Genomic DNA, 20,510 nt, shown 5'->3' on the forward strand with positions numbered 1-20,510 from the left:
CATCTCAATAACAGTCGAATGTTCAAAATTTCACTTTTTAGGATAAATTTCTGAATAACTTATTTAAAAATTAGCAATCTAGGGTCGAATTTCGGTTACATTCATTGATCGAAAAACGTTATTATTCAAACGCCAGAACAAATGTGAACGGTATTATAACTCTTGCATTATCTTTACCATTAAACGAATTGAAGTAGTTTACTCGAAAAATTTTTCTTAGCGTTATTAAATTCTTATCAACACATTATTTGCACATGCTAAAAAGCACTCGATTGTTTGCTCGATCACTACAATCGTTCTGGCTAAATTTGTGAGCTAAAATATCTATCAAGTGATTATTACTGCCAAAACATTCATACAAAATGGTATACTACGTGAGAATGACAAACGCAATACACAGCCAACACACCAAAAGTGTCAATGAACGCGAGAAAAACCGACTTACTTGTTTTTTGAGAAAAAACTTCGGATTTCAAAAATAGCCTTTTAGCTCTTTGAATTTAATGAACATTTTATGATTAACACTTTTTGATAAAAATAACCCTATTTGAGAAAACTGGATTAATAGATAAATTTAGAACTCCGCTTAGAAAGCTGAAAACTTAATTCCACTTTCGGAACTAAAAATCGATCACGTTTTTCGTGACCTTTACACTTTTGCTGTTCGATAGTGGAATTTGCCTTCCTTTAAATACAGGAAATGAACTGAATTTAAAAAGAAATCATAAATCAAACCGAAGTAAATTTGAGCCGAAAAAATTTCAAGACTTTTCCTGACAAAAAAATCATCAGCACCTATATAGGAGTCAGGACTATGTTCAACTCTTAAAAAAATAAGGAAATACGACAAACCTAGCCGCTTGACTGTTGGACACACTCGAGAAAATGAAAGAATTTTTCTTATAAGTATCTATTTTTAGCATAAAAACACCAGAAGCGCTTTAAATTTCAAAAAAGATTAAATTTCGGACTTTTTTATACTAAATTCAACCATTTGCAGACACTGCATCAAGGGCTATTTTTTTTACTCCGCTGAGAAATCTAAAACTGGAAATCCACTTGTGAAACTTAAAGTAAAACATAGCTAGAAAAAATAGTTTAAAAAAAGTAACACAGGCGATGCTGAGCTTCGCATCACTTGCAATATATCGAAATCGTAGAATTGCAAGCTACCAAATAGACAGTGATACCTATCTCAGAACACGTGGTTAGACGTAAGCCAATAACACGTGGTTATACATCAATTGATCCGAAAACAAAAAAATGCCAAAGAGAACAGATGTCATACAAAAAATTGAGCGCTTGAAAGTTTGAATTTTAACTTTTATACTAACAACTCAAACAAGTATTATCATTTTATTCTTAAACCGATGCAAAGAATTGATTTTTAAAATTCCGCTAGGAAATCTGAAAACTAACATCCACTTTCGAAAGAAAGTTTTGTTCACGTATTTTTACGCGCCATTTATCCTTCGCAACCTATTAGCAAAGGAATTCCTTTTAGCAAAGTCAAAGGTGAAATCAATTTGCAAAAAAGCGTGCACAGATTTCCGTTTTTCTCAAAGAACAAAATCAATTCGACCTATATAAGTGTTCATTGACACTTAAACTATGTTCATTGACACTGAAAAAGCATCCGATCGCAAAACCTAAACTATAATTTTCTGAGTTTGGACGACAAAACCTATCAGCAGTTTTTTAATTGAATTACATCTTTTAGCTATCTATTCTAATACCAACACATTAATACATGGAATGGTTAGTATAACTTTTATCGAGATTAACTGCAACAAAGCAGTAACAAAAAATCGCAAAAACGAAACCAGACCATCAGAGAGTTGAAGCATAGCCAAAAATGTAAAGAAGTGTACAGAACAAGGAAACTAAAACATAAAAAGATTTAAAATTTTTGAACCATTTACGATACTCGAAACTTAAAAAAAAACACTTGCGAGAACTCGACAATAGCAAAAATTAGAAATGAACCTCGAATTAGTTGCCTCTGCGATTCGCACTTGCGACCTAGAGATTAAGAGTCTAACACACTAACCACTCAGCCACGGAAGCTTAATATACACCAAAAACTAGGCAAAAAGACAGCAGAGAACAGATGCTATACAATTTCCAATGCTACAGTGAAATTTCCAAATGAGTGAACACCTTTAATCAACATATTTATTTGTAAATTAAATTAGAAAAAAAGAAGGTTCGTAATAATACACAAAGCTGATCACAAGTGTAAATCACATTTAGGCTCAAGAATTTTTAACAATTGGCACGTTTTTAAAAAATATATATCCCATTTCGAAAAAACTGAATCATTAAATAACTTTTCGGCTGAGCTGGAAAATCAGAAAATCACTTCCATTTTTGAATACAGGAAACACTCACGTTTTTTGTGAAAATTACACTTTTGCTTTTCGATGGCGAAAATTACAATTTGCCGCAACACAGCCTAAATAGGTGTCTTCTCTTCGTTCATTGACACTTAAAAAAACTACAGCATAAAAAGGCTCAATTAGTGTAAGAATTGCAGCTGAATAAAAATCGTTAAAAAATTATGTCATACAATTAATGCAATTCAGTTTTTTTTTAAAAAACGGAAAGTTCAGATCCCATTTTCTCGACACAAATATTTTCATTTTTTAAATGGAATCCCAATTACTACTAAAATGGCTTTAATATGATACCAAACTTCGTACGATTTCCCTTGAGTCAGAGTTCCTTCCAGTCAGTCGCTTAATGGCGCTGAGGGAACAAAATTGTATCAAATAAATAATTTTACAATTAAAAACAAGGTTCATTTTTTACATCATTTACTTTTTCATTATGAGAGCCAAAACTGTCATCAATTTTGCAAATGAACATGACGTGACCTTTTAAATCCAACACAATTAGGAAACTGTAGAACTTAATCACTTTAACAAGAATTTTGATTTTTTTAAGCAAAAACAAGGATAGCCGTTTGTTGCGCAAGAAAAGAGGAAATGATCATTTTGAAAAACCTTTAAAAAAATTCCTTTTTTTAATTGTGTCACTTATTTCCATGGTGCGATGAAAGAAATTAGCATAAAACACTAAAAAAACAGGCATAATTGTCTACTTTTGTCAACAAAAACTTTTGAAAAAGAAAAATTCAAAGAAAAACATAAATTAATTCGAAAAACTTCATACATTTCCCTAAAATTTTGGCAAATTATGTTTTGAATTTAAAAAAAACAGTGTTATCAAGAAAGCGCTAAATTTGAAGAACTTTAAAAAGCCAATGATGTGCTATGTGATGTTTAATTATCAGATTTAGGTTTTTCTTGGCTCAATTAAAATTGTTAATTATATTACCTATATCGACTAAAAAAATTTCAAATCACTTTTTCTTGAATCCGAACTTTTTGTTCCTACCATTTGAAAAATGGGGAGGAATTTTGTATTCGGATGTGTTTGTTTCTTTTTTCTTTTTGTTTTCCACGCAAAACCAGGTACCACAAATAATTATCGGAATGGGTCGAGTGTTATATCATATTAAAGCCTTTTAAACCGTGATTCAAACGACATTAAAAAATTCAAAGTTTTTTCAGTGTCGAGAAAAACCGGTTTAAAAATTTTGATTTTTGTCTTTTTTCGAACTAATATGGTGTGAGCGTGTAGGGCTAACAATAGCTTATTTAGATGTGCTTGAAGTAGTTTTTGAAGTTTTTTCGCGCCATTTTGTAAGCAAAGGCTAAAAATTCCAAAAATTTTTTTTCGACTTTTAGTCATTTTTCTTCAAAAACTGTTTTTGGAATGGCCTTTTTACTTTGACTGTCAAATATTCTTAAGTTCTTTTTTCCATTCAGATCTTTTTATCACACCATGCGGAAAAAAACGACAATAATTTGAAAAATTTATATATTTTTGTATTTTTCTAAGAGTGTGGTCGGAACGGAACATTCTGAGCTACTTGCACAGTAACCGGCTATCCTTATTTTAATTTAAATTCGTTTGAACTACAAATAAAAGGGCTTTAAAATAAATCATTTGACACATTAAAATGATTATTTTTGTATCTGAATTTGCGTGAAAAAAAGCCCGAGTAAATTTGTCTTCGGGTGAGTTTAAGTTTTAAGCTTTTTTTTATTTTGCAAGGAATAACAAAACACTAAAACAACCCGAAGACAGAAATCCTCCTCTTCCAGTGGTCGGAAGAAGAAATTAGAAAAAATTTGCATTCATAAAATTTTAAAGTGATAACCAATTTTCCATTCCCTAAGCAAATTTGAATGAATTTTTTTTTGGAATTTAGTCCAATGGAATTTCGCCCTAATCACTACTCTTCCAATCTACACATCAACAACTTAGTTCATCTACACAACATGAAACTGCATGGTACAAAGAAATAACATGAAACTCACATGTAGGATTATAATTTTAGTATGGACACTGGAGAAAACATGAATACAGTGCTATTTTCAAAATCTTTTCAAAACAAACTGATTTAGATCAATACAAAATTAGATAAGCACATGTACTTTTTAGCCCCTGCTCCCTTATACCAGCCTGATGCATTCAATGTCATAGAAAACTTAAAAATATATTGACAGCAACCGAGAAGAAATTACTGAAAACTAATTCATTTGAGACAATCAAAATGAAAATCCTATGGAAAAAAGTAATCGTCTTCCATGTACAATCGCAAAGTAAAACTCCATCAAACATATAATGAGAAAGCGACCAATTTAAAGAGTCATTTCCATCGCAAAAAATGATTTGAAATAAAAGGCAAAACTTGGCCTTGAATGATTAGCGCTGGTACTTCGAAACCAGTGATGACCGTTTAGTTGAATCCATTTTAAGGGAAAATTTTGAAATTTAAATTAAAACTGTTCAAAATAATTATAAAAAGTCTTGGCTTCAAGTTAAATTTTCCCAAAAATACTAAATTTCCCTTTAGCAATTTACATTGTTCCGAAATCCGGTATTTTTGCTAATTTTGGGTACTTTTTGCAATTTTTAAACAAGAAACCAAAAGCAATTTTTTCGAGCATATATTTTTGCAACACAAATTTACCAGTTTTGTCGTTGAAACTCAGATGGTTTGCTATTTACGCGGAACTGTGAAACGTGAAAATAATTGACAAAAGTTACTTGTGTACTTTATCGTCGGATTAAAATCCGCTCGAACAAATTTAATTGTTTTTTTTGCTCGATTTATATTAAAACTTTTCATAGAAACTGATTGGGCTCATAATTTTACATTTAAGCAAATTGAAATTTAAATGAAAACTTAAATTAAAGTAAACATTTTTTTAAATGGACATTTTTCAGTAGAAAAGTGATCTTTTTTTTTATCGACTGACCTTTTTGATCATCTGACAGAGATGCATCCACGCGAACTGAGACAGTCTGTTGTTGGCTCCCAACTTCAGCTTAGTCGCCACTTCATAGTAGTCTATCATCTCGAACAGCGCAATCGCTACCTAATGAAACGAAACCAGACATGTGGAGTTTTAAAAATCAGAGTAAAATATGTGAGTAAAATATTTTATTAAAATTTCATTCGCGACAATCAAAACGAACATCTTATGGAAAAAGCGCAACATAGTTCATGTACTATCGCAATGTAAAAGTCCATCGAAAAAAATAATGAGAAAGTGTTACTTTTTTACCGAGTAAAATATGTGCATCATTTAACAATCCACCCTCCCTCCCTCCCTAAGATCCCTGGTAAAGAATTACCACCCTTATAACGAGCTTATTTATCGGTTAAGCATAAGTCAAGCTAATTATGAACCTTCTAATGAATCCCGCTTTTCCAATAGAAAAATTTGTTAACATGATCTAAAAAATGACTTGAAATGAGGTAAAAAAAACATGGTTTAAAGCATTTAATGAGTGGGATCAAGTGCAGAATCTTGTTGAGTTTGTTTTCATGAATACGAAACTACAAAAACCATTGTTCAAAAGACAAGTGACCAATTAGCATCTCGAGGGGCTTAACTTCAAATAAAGAAGCGCTGTTGAATCCTTAAGAAAAACATTTTTCCAAGCGCGGAAGGACCATTATTACGTTTGTTCATCTTTTAACGACAACTACTGCTATATCGATTTCAAATAATACATACAATTTTGATCATTTTAGTGTTGGGAAATTTAATGATCAAAAATACTGTAGTATAATAAATATGTAGTGTATCAGAAACTGAGCTAGCTGAATAATCAGGAAGTTCTTTTCAGAAAAAAAAAACATTTCAATTAAACGTTTGAAGTATCAATCAACGTTTTGTTTTTCTCACCGTGTCTTCAAGGTAGCAGTTTTCTAGATCAAGTATGACAAACTGAGCATGTCTGAACACTATCTCTAGACTATCTGCAACTCTACCATCTAGTTTCTCGCCTAAAAACAAACATAGCCAACTGAACGTTGGAAAAGAGTAATGAACGCATGGAAACTGAAAAACAACTGACTTGTTTTTTCAAAACCCTTAACTTTTGCATTTCGAAGAAAAAAATAGATGACCTCAAAGCTCTTTGAACTTGTAGAACAATTTATATTGGACAATTTTGCTAAAATCAACCCAATTTAAGAAAACTTAATCAATACGTAAAACTTATATTTCGCTGGGAAATCTGATAATTAATTTCCATTTTCAAATTCAGAAGTCGATCACGTTTTTCGTGACCTTTACACTTTTGCTGTTCGATAGAGGAGTTTGCCTTCGTTTTAACAATAGAAATGCACTGAACCTTGAAATAAATCACAAGTCAAACCGCAAAAAATCAAAACTGAACGTGAACTAATTTTAAGACTTTTCTGAAAAAAAAATCAGCAAGACCTATATAAGAGCACTCACTACGTTCATTACTCTTAAACTTAAAAATTTTAAGTGAGCAGTCAACAACTGTTAAAGATAATATAAATGGCATGTTCATAACATAGCCAAATTTCGCTGTTCGATTGTGGAGTTTGCCTTCCTTCTAGGAAATGAAATGAACTGAAGAAGAAATCACAAGTCAAACTGTAAAAAAGTAAATTTGAGCCTGAACAAATTTATTGACTTTAACGAAAAAAAATTATCTCGACCTATACAAGAGTCTGAATTACGTTCATCGGCTCTTAAAAACTGGAAATAAAACGACGGAAACCAGGACGACGAATCGGAAAAAAAATTACACAACATATTTATTCGAAAAAAAAACAATTAATGCCTGAAACAAACTCCATCTAATTAATACCTAGCCAAATAAAAGTAGTGTTACATAAATTTTCTAAAAAAAATTGAGCATATCAGCATCTGCACATAACATTTACCATTCCTGCCAAATTGACGATTCTGTGAACACAGTTATTTACGGGAAAGACTTCTACCCGGTTGCATCACTCTTGTTGATCTCAAGTAAAAAAAATAATAAACACATAGCACGCATTGGATTACAATAAGTGCGGAAAAGGAATTTATCAGAATTATGTTTAAGGCAAAAAGATTGTTCACTTGCTCCAAAAATCATCAAAATACTCAAGAGACAGCGAGAACATTAAAAAAAGAATAAAAAATGATATTAAAAAATTTTCTTTCTTCGAAGAAATTTCAACTTTTAGGTTCCAAAGAAAATATATCAGACACATTTTTCTTAAAACTAAGCATTTGGAAAAGTTTATCGACCGGCCAAATAAAATCCGTAGCGAAGATAATAAAAAGATAAAAAGGACTGCCGGTCGCTGTGCAAGTAGCACAGAATATTTCGACAACATTCACTAAAAAACAAAACCAATTTTTTTTTCTTATTAGAGTCCTTTTTGTGCGTCGTGCGATGAGAGAGGAGTACCCGAACGCAAAAAAAATAGTGAACTGAACATAATTAACAACAAAAACGAATAACAAATGAAAAATAAAATCAGAAAAAACCTTTTGAAAATACTTTCTTTTAATTTTATTGGCCAGGAAACGCAAAAAAACTTCCGATGCTAAATTTACCGGAGTAAAGCTAATTTTTCCAATTCTAAAATGAAAGCAAGCCAATTTCTAGCAAGCTTTAAACTGTCAAACCGGTTTTCGCGAAACTGTGATAGCTTTAAGTATTTTTGTGTCGGAGTCACGACTGAAAAAGCTTTAAATTAGATATCACTTCAACCATTTTGATAGTTCGTTCTGCTACCAGATTTTGCCTGAGGAAAAAGAAACAATTACATTTATAACAAAGTGGCTCTCCATTTAAAAAAACGGAACAATTCAACTTTCAGAACTAAAGTCAGACAAGTTTTTTCTTGCTATTTGAACATTCGTGAGAGGATGGTGTAATTTAACTTCCTTTTAGTAAATGAAATTGAAATAAACTTTCAAAAAATCAAAAATGCAAACGCAGAAATTTGAGCGTGAGCTTTCTAAAAAAATCCCAAAAAATTATCGCGACTTTTATAAAACTTACAAAACAAAATTTGTGACATCAATTTTTTCCCAGGCTACGGCCGGAAGCAAGTTTTGTAGGCGCTATGATGTCCTAGAAAAGACACAAAAGAAAGTCAGAAATTTTAGAATTGAGCACTTGCATTTTTTGAGAAAAGAACCTCGACGCAGGATTGAAAGGCAGAATGCACAATTGATTCTCTCAAAACTCTTGAAACCCAAAAAAGGACCCTGTTTTGCCAAGAACTCTGCGCCACAAGCAAAAAATTGAAATAAGGTGCCAAAATACTATTTAAAACCCCGTTTGAAAATATTTTCCGAAAAAATACGAGGCACGCTCTACTTAATAAAAACTAGTCGGTAAAAGAGCATTTTGAAAATTTTTGAGGCCGGTATAAGTTCAAAAAAAAATTACCAGAAATCAGAAACCAGACCATTTCAGAGGGAACAGAAAAATCTGACCAAGTGGCCACCCTGCCTAGACTTCCGATCTATTACACGCAAAAACGAGGGGGTCGAAAATGAGTCTAAAAGCACACACAGAGGTGGAGCTGCATTTCGCAATCACAAGCGACGAAACTGTAAAAGAAGCTTGTATATTAAGATGCAAGAAACTACAAAACTTAGGAAATAAGCTTTGAAAAATAAAAAAAAATGTGAGCACTCCGGGATTCGAACATCCGACCTTCAGTTGAACAGTCTAATGTCCACAGCACTTGGCCACATGCTATTAAAGCTTCCAAGCACTAGCAACCAATGAACTGGATAGACACTATTTTATCCGCATTGGTTTGTCTGGAAAAAACTAGATTAGAAATATAATACTACGCAAGCGAGTTTAATTAGCTTCGAAAACAAGACAGATGTTTAGCTCAAGAATATCATATCTCAGCAGAATTTAAGCGTCCAAAAAATTCATTTCTGCTGAAAATTTTTCATAACTCAGATACTCTCCCCGAGAACTCTAAACGCATAAAGCCGCACAATCAGATGCGGCTAAGCCTATTGAAAGTTTACAGAAAAGTATTTATACGTCCAAATCAAGTTTTAAAACAATTCTCATCAAAAATATCAGATAAAGCTTGGTTATTTTCATGCATTTTTCCATTTCAAATTCAAACTTTTGATCTCATTCCTTTACAAATCAATTTGAAGGACAAATTTTTAAATCGAGGAAACAACAGGCAATTGATTGAATAAAAGCTACGTCTGACGCTATTTAGCAAAAGAAGGCATTAAAAAAACTATCTCAAGATATATACATACTCGAAAAATTCAACATAACTACTCGTTCATTCATTTAAACTAACAAAACAAATTACCTTTAAGGCTAAGCTCCTTTATTCTTTCATCCAGGTTTTTAGCTTTCTAAACAATCAAAAAAAGTTTTAAAAATCTTCAGTTTAAGGAAAAAAATCTGTGAAAGAAATTTAAAACCAAGTAGTTTTTACATCTATGCATGATATGACTGAATTGAGAGGTTTCGTCCTGTTCTGTTCACAGCTCACTTTGTACAGTTGGATCAGGTCATCCTTGCTAACCGAATCGCCTAAAGAAATCAAGTAATTAGGTTTAGTCTCGATCCCATTCAGCTTTTTAGATAATGAAGTAATAGTAGACGAAAGATATAATTAGGTTTAGTGCATTTTCAATTCAGACTATTCTTTACGGTGAAGATAAACAAAGAGAATGTAATTAGCGCTTCGATACCCTTAGACCAAGAATTTTTTTTTGGTATTGTTTTGTCTAAACGGGCGTCTAGAAGGTCCATACGTCAATTAAGTAAAACAACTTTCCAGGTAATGAAACCTGTCCGATGATTCTGTCAACAATTTCCTAGAACCTTTTGAGTTTTTTAAGCTCTATTAATGGTAAAGAAAATATTTTAGTGAAAGTTCATCTAAATTTGGATCCCGCGCTTGTAACTCTCTACCATAGAAAAAATAACGGTTATGAAAAACTTAAGCAAAGGTTCCCCTACATTTGGGTAGAAATAAAAACGAGGAAAAGGGAGCAAATGGTGGTGAGCAGTGCGCTAGTAGTTTAGTTTTAATGATTGCTTTAATCACATGGCATACCAGGCTGAGGCAACAGTTTGTCGCATGCGACATTTGGCAGCACCTCAAGAAACGACAATCCGTCGCAGAACAATTTGCCATAATACGCATAGCCAACAGACAGTTGGAAAAGTGTCAATGAACGTACGGAAACAGAAAAACAACTACCTTTTTTGAAAGAGGTTCAAATTTCACAGAACAAATATGTGTTCTTAACGGTATTTGATGTTGAGCAAATTATGATTGACAATTTTTGATTAAAATAACCCACTTTTTTATTTAAAAAAACGGTGATACATTACAAAGGGTGGCATATCGAACTGATCTTGGCAAAAACTCAGACACTCAGCTAATCAAAAACTTTGATCCCCACCGTGACTCAAACTTGGCGTATAGCCCTTCGGTCAGATGGTTTCGCCACAGTATCAATCACACGCACACTTTAGAGAAGAATAATCAATTCAACAGCAGCTGTTTCCTGTATTTGCTCCTTAGATTTATTCAAAAAAAAAATAACAGTTAATAGCAAACTGGGACCACAGTTAATAGCAAATACATATGAATTTGAATTGAACTCAGAAAAAGCATATTCAGTGCTGATTTAAACTATCCGGACAAAACGACTAAAACTTGAAATTTCGAACGCGTTTTTCGTAAATTGGGTTGACTTTAGGCACAAATTGCTTAGAATTTTGGAAGAATTAAAATGGTCAAACTCAATTTCCAAAATTCGGGCCCACAATTTAAACCCAATATGGATCGGATCATTTTCGGCTTTTTGGTCAATTAAAAGTAACGGCAAAACTAACTGGTCGATCACTAATATAAAAACATCGATGTGAGCCTCTTATGTAGCAAAAAAAAATTTGAGAATAAAATGATCTCCAAAAATTTCGCAAAGCCAGAACGTTTCTAAAATGTTTCTAAATTAATAATGGTGTTTTATACAGTGAAAACTACTTTTTGTCGATCAAATAGAAATAAATTAATTTAAATAAATTTTTGGAGATTTAACCTCGCTTAAAGTTTGTTGAGCTACGTAAGAAGTTCAAGTGGATATAATTATATCAGTAATCGTCCTAGCAGTTTTGGCGTTTAATCGGCCTAACTTTTGATTGACTAAAAAAAAGCCAACGATGATCTATTTTGGGATACAATTTTGGGCCCCAATTTCGCACAACAAGTTGTGCTATATTAATTCTGCTGAAACTCTAAGCAAATTCTGTCTTCTTAATTTTTCACTTAACCTCAAATCCAATTCGAGAAAAATGCTTTTGCAGCCAGCTAAAGCTGAAAATAGAAGTAGGATAATTTTTGATTTTTTGTACTGATGCAGAAGGAAAAGTGTTTTTTCAAAATCAGATCAATAGCAAAGAAAAGTAAACCCCAATTTAATGACTTCAAAACCTGTCAACTTCATCAACTAATTGAGTTTTCTTTATAAAAATTGAAGTGATTACAAAAGCTTGTTCGGTTGAAAGATGCTTAAAATTATGCTCAATAGATTTGGGGGGGGGGTAGATTTCGAGAGAATTCAAAAAGATTCAAGAAACAGTAAAAAATCGAAAATTTGATTTCTCCGAGGGTCATAACTTCTGGTGTAAACAAAATTGGGCGTATTCGCCTATAAAGTTGAGCTCTCCGCAGCCCGTTCTTTACACTGAAACCAATATCTCAGATTCGGGGGGGGGGGTGAGTATTTGAGAAAAGTCGAAAAGTTTCAAAACACATTCAAAAATTTGACTTTTCTGAGTCATAACCTTTTGTGTAAAAATATTTGGGCGTCACCGCTTATGCAGGGGAGCTTCCCACATTTTTTTTTATACATTGAAGGCAATATCCCAGATTTGGGAGGGTAGCTTTCGAGAAGTTTCAAAAAAGGTCAAAAAATCGAAAATTCGGTTTTTCCTAGGGTCATTTTTTGTGCAAAAGTATTTGGACGTAATCGCTTATGCAGGTGGAGCTTCTCACAACCCGTCCCTTCGATTTAAACTTAAATCTCAGAGGGTCATAACTTTTAGTGTAAAAATATTTGGGCGTAGCCGCTTATGCAGTGTAGTTTCTCAAAACCTGTTCTACTTGTTGAACACAAAACTTCAGATTTGGGGTAATAGTTTTCGAGGAAATAAAAAAAAAACCTAAAATTTGGGTAAAAAAATCCCCTCACACACTTTTCCAAAGGCTGTAGAAGGTGGGGTAAGGTAGAAAGAGACTAGGCTATTATACAGGCACAGAGGGGACTTGGCAGAATTCCAATTGGTCTTCTTTCCAAGAAGTAGTTTTTGACAAAAAATGAATTTTTGAAAAAGTGAAAAAAATTTTCCAGTGTCTCAAAAAAAAATTACAAAAAAACTCCGATTCCATTAATTTACATAATACCTGTTTTTATCAAATAGGAAGTTTTATTCGTTGTCCGGATAAACCAAATCAGCACAATTACCTGAGTGCATTCATAAATGCATTAAAATGTATGAATGCACATCTGTAGTTATTGGAGCATTTCAAGACTTTTAACAGAAAAAAAAAAACGATCAAAAAGGGCCGACATAAGTCTTCACTACGTACAGAGACTCTTAATTATACTAGCGAACAAAATCAAGCGCAAACTCACCTTTTTACGCTCTAAAATGCCTTTTGTAAAGTCCATTATGAACAACATTGCTTTCGATTTTCAGCGAAAATTTTATATAGCCCATGAGAAAATGATCAGAGCTACCCTCTATGCAACTATCAATATTTGGTTTTGAAAAAATGCAAATGTAATCCGGGGCTGAAAATGCCAAATTTCCTCATCTGCGCCAAGTTTTGCATCGAATGAACTCTTTCTCGAATAAGCGGAGTAGCGGAAAGTCACGAGAACTAAATTTTCTAAATTTAAGTAGTTTTCTTGATCCAATTAAAAAAAAAAACAAGGGGAGAACTACAAAGACCCAGCATTGGTTCAGCAATTATCAAACCTCGTTCAAAATACTTCGCCTCCATGGACCCAGTCACGATTGGTTCCAAGAACTGAATTGTGCGATGCCTCTCAGGTTCATTTGAGTCCATGTTTGCTGAACAACTATTACTTCTATGATTAACCCAACTTCGCATTTCATGTTCATCGTACACAGTTTTAGAGCGATCTCTTCCTTGTGATTCACTGTTTGCAATTGACATGCTGTTCTCGAGTTGACCGAATGTTCCTGTGTTCAGACCGTCGTCTGCACTTCCATCCGCTTCGTCTTCTAAGTCGACGCCATTTGGATCAGCTGCTGCTTCAGCCACTGAAAATTTAAAATCATTTACTCAGTCAGCTCTTAAAGTAGGGGATTTAGCAGAGGAACGCCCCTCCACCTCAGGGCTCAGGGTTTCGACCCCTTGCCAACTCAAATATTCCCCTTTCGTACTGTTTCAAGACATCCACTTTTGACTGACCAACCTTAAATTGGTTCTGAAGGCTCTTTCGACGCCAACATTACTAAAACTGAGGTGGGAAAGGGCAAAAAACGAGACTTTTTTGTCAAAATTTTGCAAAAAGAAACTAAGAACACCTTTTTTTGGTCAGTTTTTTACAATTTGGCTGTGGCACAGAAACTTTGGTAAAAATGGGGTCTTCAAATTTGTTGACCTTAAAAAAATCGGATATATTTTTGAAAACTTTCTGAAAGTCCTAGATTCGCATCAGACCTCTTGTGTTCCCCCATCTGAAAATTTTTTTAAAACAATTTAATCATTTTTATGTTTTACACACAAAACCAAATCAGGTTTTCAAGTGCTAAAATTAAGCGCAAAGTTTCGAAAAACAAAAACTGGAGCTTTTCATATTGGATTAGCATACGCTTCGATGAAGAAAAAACAAAGTAACCTTAATACAAGAAACAAGCCTGAAGCGGTTCTTTTTTGCTCTTATGTGTAAAATAGCCGTGATATTGATACAACAACTGTTGTGAGCGAAAGAGTGCACTTTATGACTACTTTTAGTATTTCTATCAATATTATCATGGGCCGTGTCAAATAGCTCTTTTTAGCTAATGATACAGCTATTGCGCTCCGGCGACATCCATACCTATCCAGGTCTGACCTTGAGTCTCGGAGACACTTGAGAAAGATCGAGACTGCAAGAGCAACATCAAAAACTTGCGAAGGACTTCACAGAAAAACTGATGTTCATGATTTTTTGTACTCTCAGACATAGTTCATTTATTCAAATGCTTTTCAGCGTTTCTTCAGATTTGAACATAATCGGAGAAATCGTGCCTTAAAATTATTATTTCAAAAAAACTGACATTAGTTACTTTGTTTACTGATATCTCATAATGCACAATTTGAATTGTAAATTTATTTTTAAAAACTTTCAAAAAAATGGGCGCTGGAGACAGATTACTTTACCCCAGCCCAATGATGTAACTAAAGCGAGCGAAAAACAAAATAAGGTGGTGTCATGATTCAGGGGCAAAACGCTCAAACTTAAAATAATTAATGACCTAAATTTGATGCACACCAAATATGACAGTTTCTTGATGGAATTCAATTAATCCAAAAACAAAAGAACACCTTCCACAGAACGGCAAGACAAACCAGCTATGTATAATGAAAATTAAATATGATACTAATGGTGAGTAAAACTTACGATTAGAAGACCGACAAACGGAAAACTATTTATGCAAATTTTAAGCCATATGATCTAGAAGCCGCTATAAAATCAACATGAAAAACAATTCCATCTAAACGCACAGCTCAGGATAAATCTAATTATTCCGACAAACTTCAAGCTCGCGTTAAAATAAAATGAGAATCTTCTTATGAGGCAAGATGATGCTTAAAAGAATGAATGTTTCCGATATTCAATTTGAATATCTAAAGCTGTGTCAAAAAGTGTCCACCAACTAACCTTCCTGATTTATAAAATGACAAAACAATAACTAAAATCTAAGATGTCAATTTCATACCAAAACTAATGAAATCATAAACAACGGGAGTCAGATTTGTACCAACAAAAACGACAACAGGAACAAGCCTACTCATATCATGGCGAAGCCCTGAAAGTTCCGACTGCATGTTAAGGTATATGGAGAAGTTATCGCTGTTACAAAATGGGCAACTTTTAAAAAAAAAGAAAATTGAAAATCATCGCCCCGTACGCTGTTTAAAGTACAAACTGATAAATTTTTCTAATAGCTGAGTAACAAAAATTCCAAAGAGCTCGCCTCAATTCAATTTGAAACTATTTCTAAGATGGAATAAATCTCCCCTATGCGTGAATAGCACGAAACATACAGCGCCTTAATTGCCCCAAATTGTCTTCAAATCTCCATATTTTCACAAAAAAAATCACAGATAAAAAATCTTTTTAAGTTTGAGTTCGAGACAACAGTACTTTTTGAAGCATATAAACTCATTCCATCAAAAACAGCTAGTTAAAAATTCGAAATTCATCACAAAAAAAGACCCCGAGCACAAATACGTTTCTCATCGAAAATAGTCGGAACAATTACACAAATTCTTTCAAGGAACTGATAACAACTCTTGTGATCGATAGGGTGCACTTAATGATTATTTTTAATATTTCTATCAATAATATCATGGGCCGTTTCAAATAGCTCTTTCTAGCTAACGAAAAAAAACTATTGCGCTCCAGCGACATCCATACCTATCCAGGCCCAACCTTGAGTCTCGGAGACACTTGAGAAAGATCGAGACTGAGGAGCAACATCAAAAACTTGCGAACGACTTCACAGAAAAACTGATGTTCATGATTTTTTGTACTCTGAGCCATAGTTCATTTATTCAAATGCTTTTAAGCGTTTCTTCAGATTTGAAAATAATCGGAGAAATCATGCCTTAAAATTATTATTTCAAAAAATTGACATTAGTTACTCTGTTTACTGATATCTCAATGCACAATTTGAATTGTAAACTTATTTAAAAAAAATTTCAAAAAAAGTGGTGTCATGATTCAGGAGCAAAATGCTCAAACTTAAAATACTTGATAACCTAAAATTGATGCCCACCAAATATCACAGTTTCTTGATGGAATTCAATAAATCCAATTTTAGAGCCAAACCGTGGCAGCTCCAAAATTTTTTAAATCGGCAAAAAAACTTTGAATTTTTCAATCATTTTGCTATTCAGCGATGTAATATGGGACAACAAAACCGAAAAAAAAAAACAAGCTAAGAAGCTTAGGCCGAAGAAATTCTTTATAGCAAAAAAAGAAATTCTTGAAACTCAGTTAGCTGTGCCATTATAATAGTTTTACAAACATTCTAACAGAAAAACTCTGGGATGTTTAAAAACCATGCACTATATTTTCTCTCTTGAAAATGACGATAAAAAATTACTTCGAATATCTACATCAAGTTAGAAAAAAACAATCGGCAAGTAAGCCGACTGAAATTAGGAAGAAATCAATAACGACGACAGAAAAAAAAATTATTTTCAGCTTTAGATACAGTATAACTTGAGTAGTACTTGTCCCGCTTTTAACCTGAGCTGTTAGACGTAGAACTTGGCTAGAAACGGAGTTCTTTAATTAGAGATACTGTGAACAAATCTTTTTACGGGGAAAAAGGTCTAGAACCCGATTACAAAACCCTTGCTTATTGCAAAGGTTATAATTCATAAACATGATTTCTGCCCTTCTCAAAGAAAGGACTTCCTTGAAAATTATTGTCATCATGTAGTAGTAGTAGTAGTAGTAGTTGAGGCTTCTGGGAAGCCACGCTTCCCAAGGGTTTATGAGTCCCGTCATTTACATGTTTTCATCAAGCTAAGTTTGAGCTTCGAGTTTTTTCCAAACTGTTTACATATGTCTACAAGGATAGCCGGTTACTATGCAAGTAGCACAGAATATTCCAACCAGTAGTCTTTAGAAAACTACGGTTTCGAAGTTTTTTTCCGTATTAGTGCGGTTTTTTTCTGCTTGGTGATAAAAAGATCTGACGTAAAAACATAATTTAGGCATATTACTCAGTCATAGTAAAATAGACAAATTGGACAAAAATTTTTAATTAATTTTTTTGAAGTTTTTGGGTCCTAAAAGCTTAAAAAGTAGTTTAAATTGCTTAAAACTAAGTTTAACGGTCTGAAATTAGGTATACTTCAGCTTATAAGCCTGCTCGCTTGCTTTATTTGCTCGAATTGAAACAAAAAATCAAAAATTTCAAACTGGTTTTTCTCGACACTGGAATTTTTCATGCGGTTCAAATCACGACTGAAAGGGCTTTAATATGATATATCACTCAACCCAGTCCGATCATTTTTGTGGTACCTGATATTGCGTGGAAAACAAAAAAAAACGAAAACACACTCAAATACAAACTTCCTCCCCATTTTCAATGGTCGGAACAACATGATAAAGTTAATTTTGATGCTTTCATGATCCTCTTTTTATCATCTCTGGCGCTATTTCCAGTTTCCTTATGTGATCTTTTAGTTTGTTCATTGTGAATTTACTTTTTCCAACACTATGTGGACAAATTTAATACTTCGACATTATAGCAGATATGGACATTTCGAACGTCCGACTCAAAACAAGAACGTCCGACTCCAAGGGATATGGAACTGAAAAATCTTTTGATAAGGGCATTGGTCTTTACGTAATGAAAAAAAACATGCGAAGAAAAACTTTAAAACTTACTAGAATCAGGACAGTTTGAGAAACGAGAGAACACAAAAGACTCGACAAAAGAAGGTCCTCTTAAATTTTATCGACAAAATCAATTCGATATACAAGTCCACGATGTAATTATATAATGCTGGTATAGTCCTATCCAGCTTGAAAACGGATCGTCAGGGCAGGTCGAAAATTAATCCTCATTGCAATTAACTGTAATTAATGAAAACTTTTTCTTGCTTTTAACTGATTGCCATTCCTGACCAATTACAATTAAATGATTGCGCTCTACCAATTAATTGCAATCAATTTTATCAAACACATTTCTTAAAAACATCCGCATAGAAAAACTACTATATATGGATTCGCATTCTTTACTTCAAATTTGCTTAGAAGATTTTTCAGCACTGCATAATATGCATAATCTGATCTTTGGCAAAATTTGTAGCCTCAAATCCTCGTAATGCAGTTCTTTCCAATAATCAACAGAAAATACTGGGATGACAATGAAATCGTGTCAACTGTTTTTCAACAAGAGTGATGCTACGTGCTTGCAATTAATAGTACAATTAATTGCAAATTAATTTTGGGTTGTGCCTATTAATTGATAATTGATTTTTAACATTCCAATTAATTGCAATTCAATTTTCTGTTGTCCAAATAGTTTTTGAACTGCCCTGCGGATCGTGGCTAAAAGGACGGGCTCTTTCTAAATTCTTAAATCAATTACTCAGTTTATTTGTTTTGTGTACCTATAATTCAAATCAATCTAACATACAACGTACGCTTTATAAAAAAATTGTATGCACTACTATTATTCGGCAACTCAATTTTTCATACAGCCTTTGGACGCAAAGGCAGTAAAAATTAGGAAAAAGACGGAAGATACAGTAATACTCAGCTAAGATCAAAACGTTACCTACTCAAAATGTTTTCAACTGGTGCCTCAAGCAAGGATTCAATGGACGCCTCGATTGACTCATAGCTGGCTTGTTGGTCGCTGGTTTTTCCTTGTGAATCTAATTCAATTGGATTATCTGGCTCACTCTGTATTTCAACCTTAACAAAAGTGTCTTTTAGTTTCGCATTTGATGTTACTGCGCCTTCTTCGAAAGCATTTTCGAGGCTCATAATTATCATTTCAACATTATTCTTAAATCTGAAACGATGAAAAGGTGAAACTTTTGATATTCGTTTTTCGAAGATATTCATTTTAATTCTAAATTATAAATAATTATACTTAATATACATTTTCAAGGTAATCAGAAGGTCAAAAGTATCATAGTAACCGAGGTTACAGTCATGAGTCCCTTCATCATGTATTCCAGTCAAAATCCTTGGAATTTTTTAGATATGGAAGTGATAATGATAAAAGAAGATGACAAGTGTTTAAGTCCTTTTCAATTAAAATCGATACGGGTTACGTTTCTTCAATAAGAACACGCAATTCGACACGAGATAATATAATATACAAGTGTTACAAGTAAAAAATTTCGTCGAAAGTTATTTTGTCATTTATTGTTCCGAGTACGCAAGCGGCGTTCGCAATCTGTATTGCCAGGGAGATTCTCTGTGTGACATTCGACCAGAATGTGCCAAAATGCAATCTCTTCAGTTTAGTCATTTTTAGCAGCGAGCCTTCCGAGTTAGTGATTTTGGAGGATTAAGAACGTTATTTGAACGATTGAACAAAACGTGAAGGTTGAAGGATTCGGAAATTCCTAAATTTGAAATTTCCGAAGTGATTACGTAACATTTCTGAGAAACGTCAGAAACGGCCATTTTGGCAGAAAAGCAAAAAAGCAAGAGAACAACATTAGCTGCGATTGCGAGAAGTGCGGAAATTGTGATAAAAAACGACAACAAATCACGGAGCTGACAGAGAACGTTCCGAGTTGCAACTATTGTGTCGCTACAATAGTTGCAAGGCTGTTGCAGACAACGGTGAAGGGTGGAAGACAGCCTTCCGGATTACGGAGAAATCAAGATTAACATACTTGATTCAGTGGATTCAAGAATCCGGAAGGGTTTCGGGACTGAAACTTTTATCCTGTTATATAAACTTTTAGCTTCTTGTCATGTCCTGAATTGAATTTAATTAACAACTAGATTCATTTTGATAAGGATGAGAAGCTAGGAGTTGGGGGAAAGGGTTGATCCATCTTCGATGGAGATGATGATTTTTATCTACTGAACAAAAACAATAATAATTCAATAAGTAGTAGCCCTGTTTTTAGGAGTGACCTCGTTGTCTGGGGATACTGAGACCCAGCCATGAGCTCACTATTTTTGCATGTAATTAAGTTAATTTGAGTGTTTTGACCGAAGCCGAAAGCAGTAACGTTTTTGTCGACCCGATATTAGAAAAGACCACCGAAAGTACTGGCTTGGTAGAGACGGTGAAAAGCATATAAAGCTCTGTTTAGACGTTAGCCAGTCGTCTTAGGACTTAGTTTTATTTTCCGTCGATATGTATCT

At 33.5% G+C, this 20,510-nt stretch overlaps 1 protein-coding gene across 1 annotated transcript in view; it reads right to left on the reverse strand.

Moving 5' to 3' along the window:
* LOC134855395 (protein phosphatase 1 regulatory subunit 37-like) overlaps positions 1-19,195 on the reverse strand; it is a 75,364-nt gene extending 56,169 nt beyond the window's left edge. Inside the window, exons 1-6 of the mRNA XM_063871901.1 lie at positions 18,956-19,195; positions 13,393-13,701; positions 9,830-9,927; positions 9,701-9,746; positions 6,270-6,370; positions 5,334-5,453 (exon numbers count right to left, since the gene is read on the reverse strand). Coding sequence (XP_063727971.1) covers positions 5,334-5,453; positions 6,270-6,370; positions 9,701-9,746; positions 9,830-9,927; positions 13,393-13,701; positions 18,956-19,172 — 891 coding nt within the window. The 5' untranslated portion in view covers positions 19,173-19,195. The remainder of the gene's footprint in view (positions 1-5,333; positions 5,454-6,269; positions 6,371-9,700; positions 9,747-9,829; positions 9,928-13,392; positions 13,702-18,955) is intronic.
* Positions 19,196-20,510: the final 1,315 nt, after the last annotated feature.

This window comes from Symsagittifera roscoffensis, chromosome 10, assembly GCF_963678635.1.
Source record: "Symsagittifera roscoffensis chromosome 10, txSymRosc1.1, whole genome shotgun sequence".
In the NCBI taxonomy this organism is placed as follows: Eukaryota; Metazoa; Xenacoelomorpha; order Acoela; family Convolutidae; genus Symsagittifera; species Symsagittifera roscoffensis.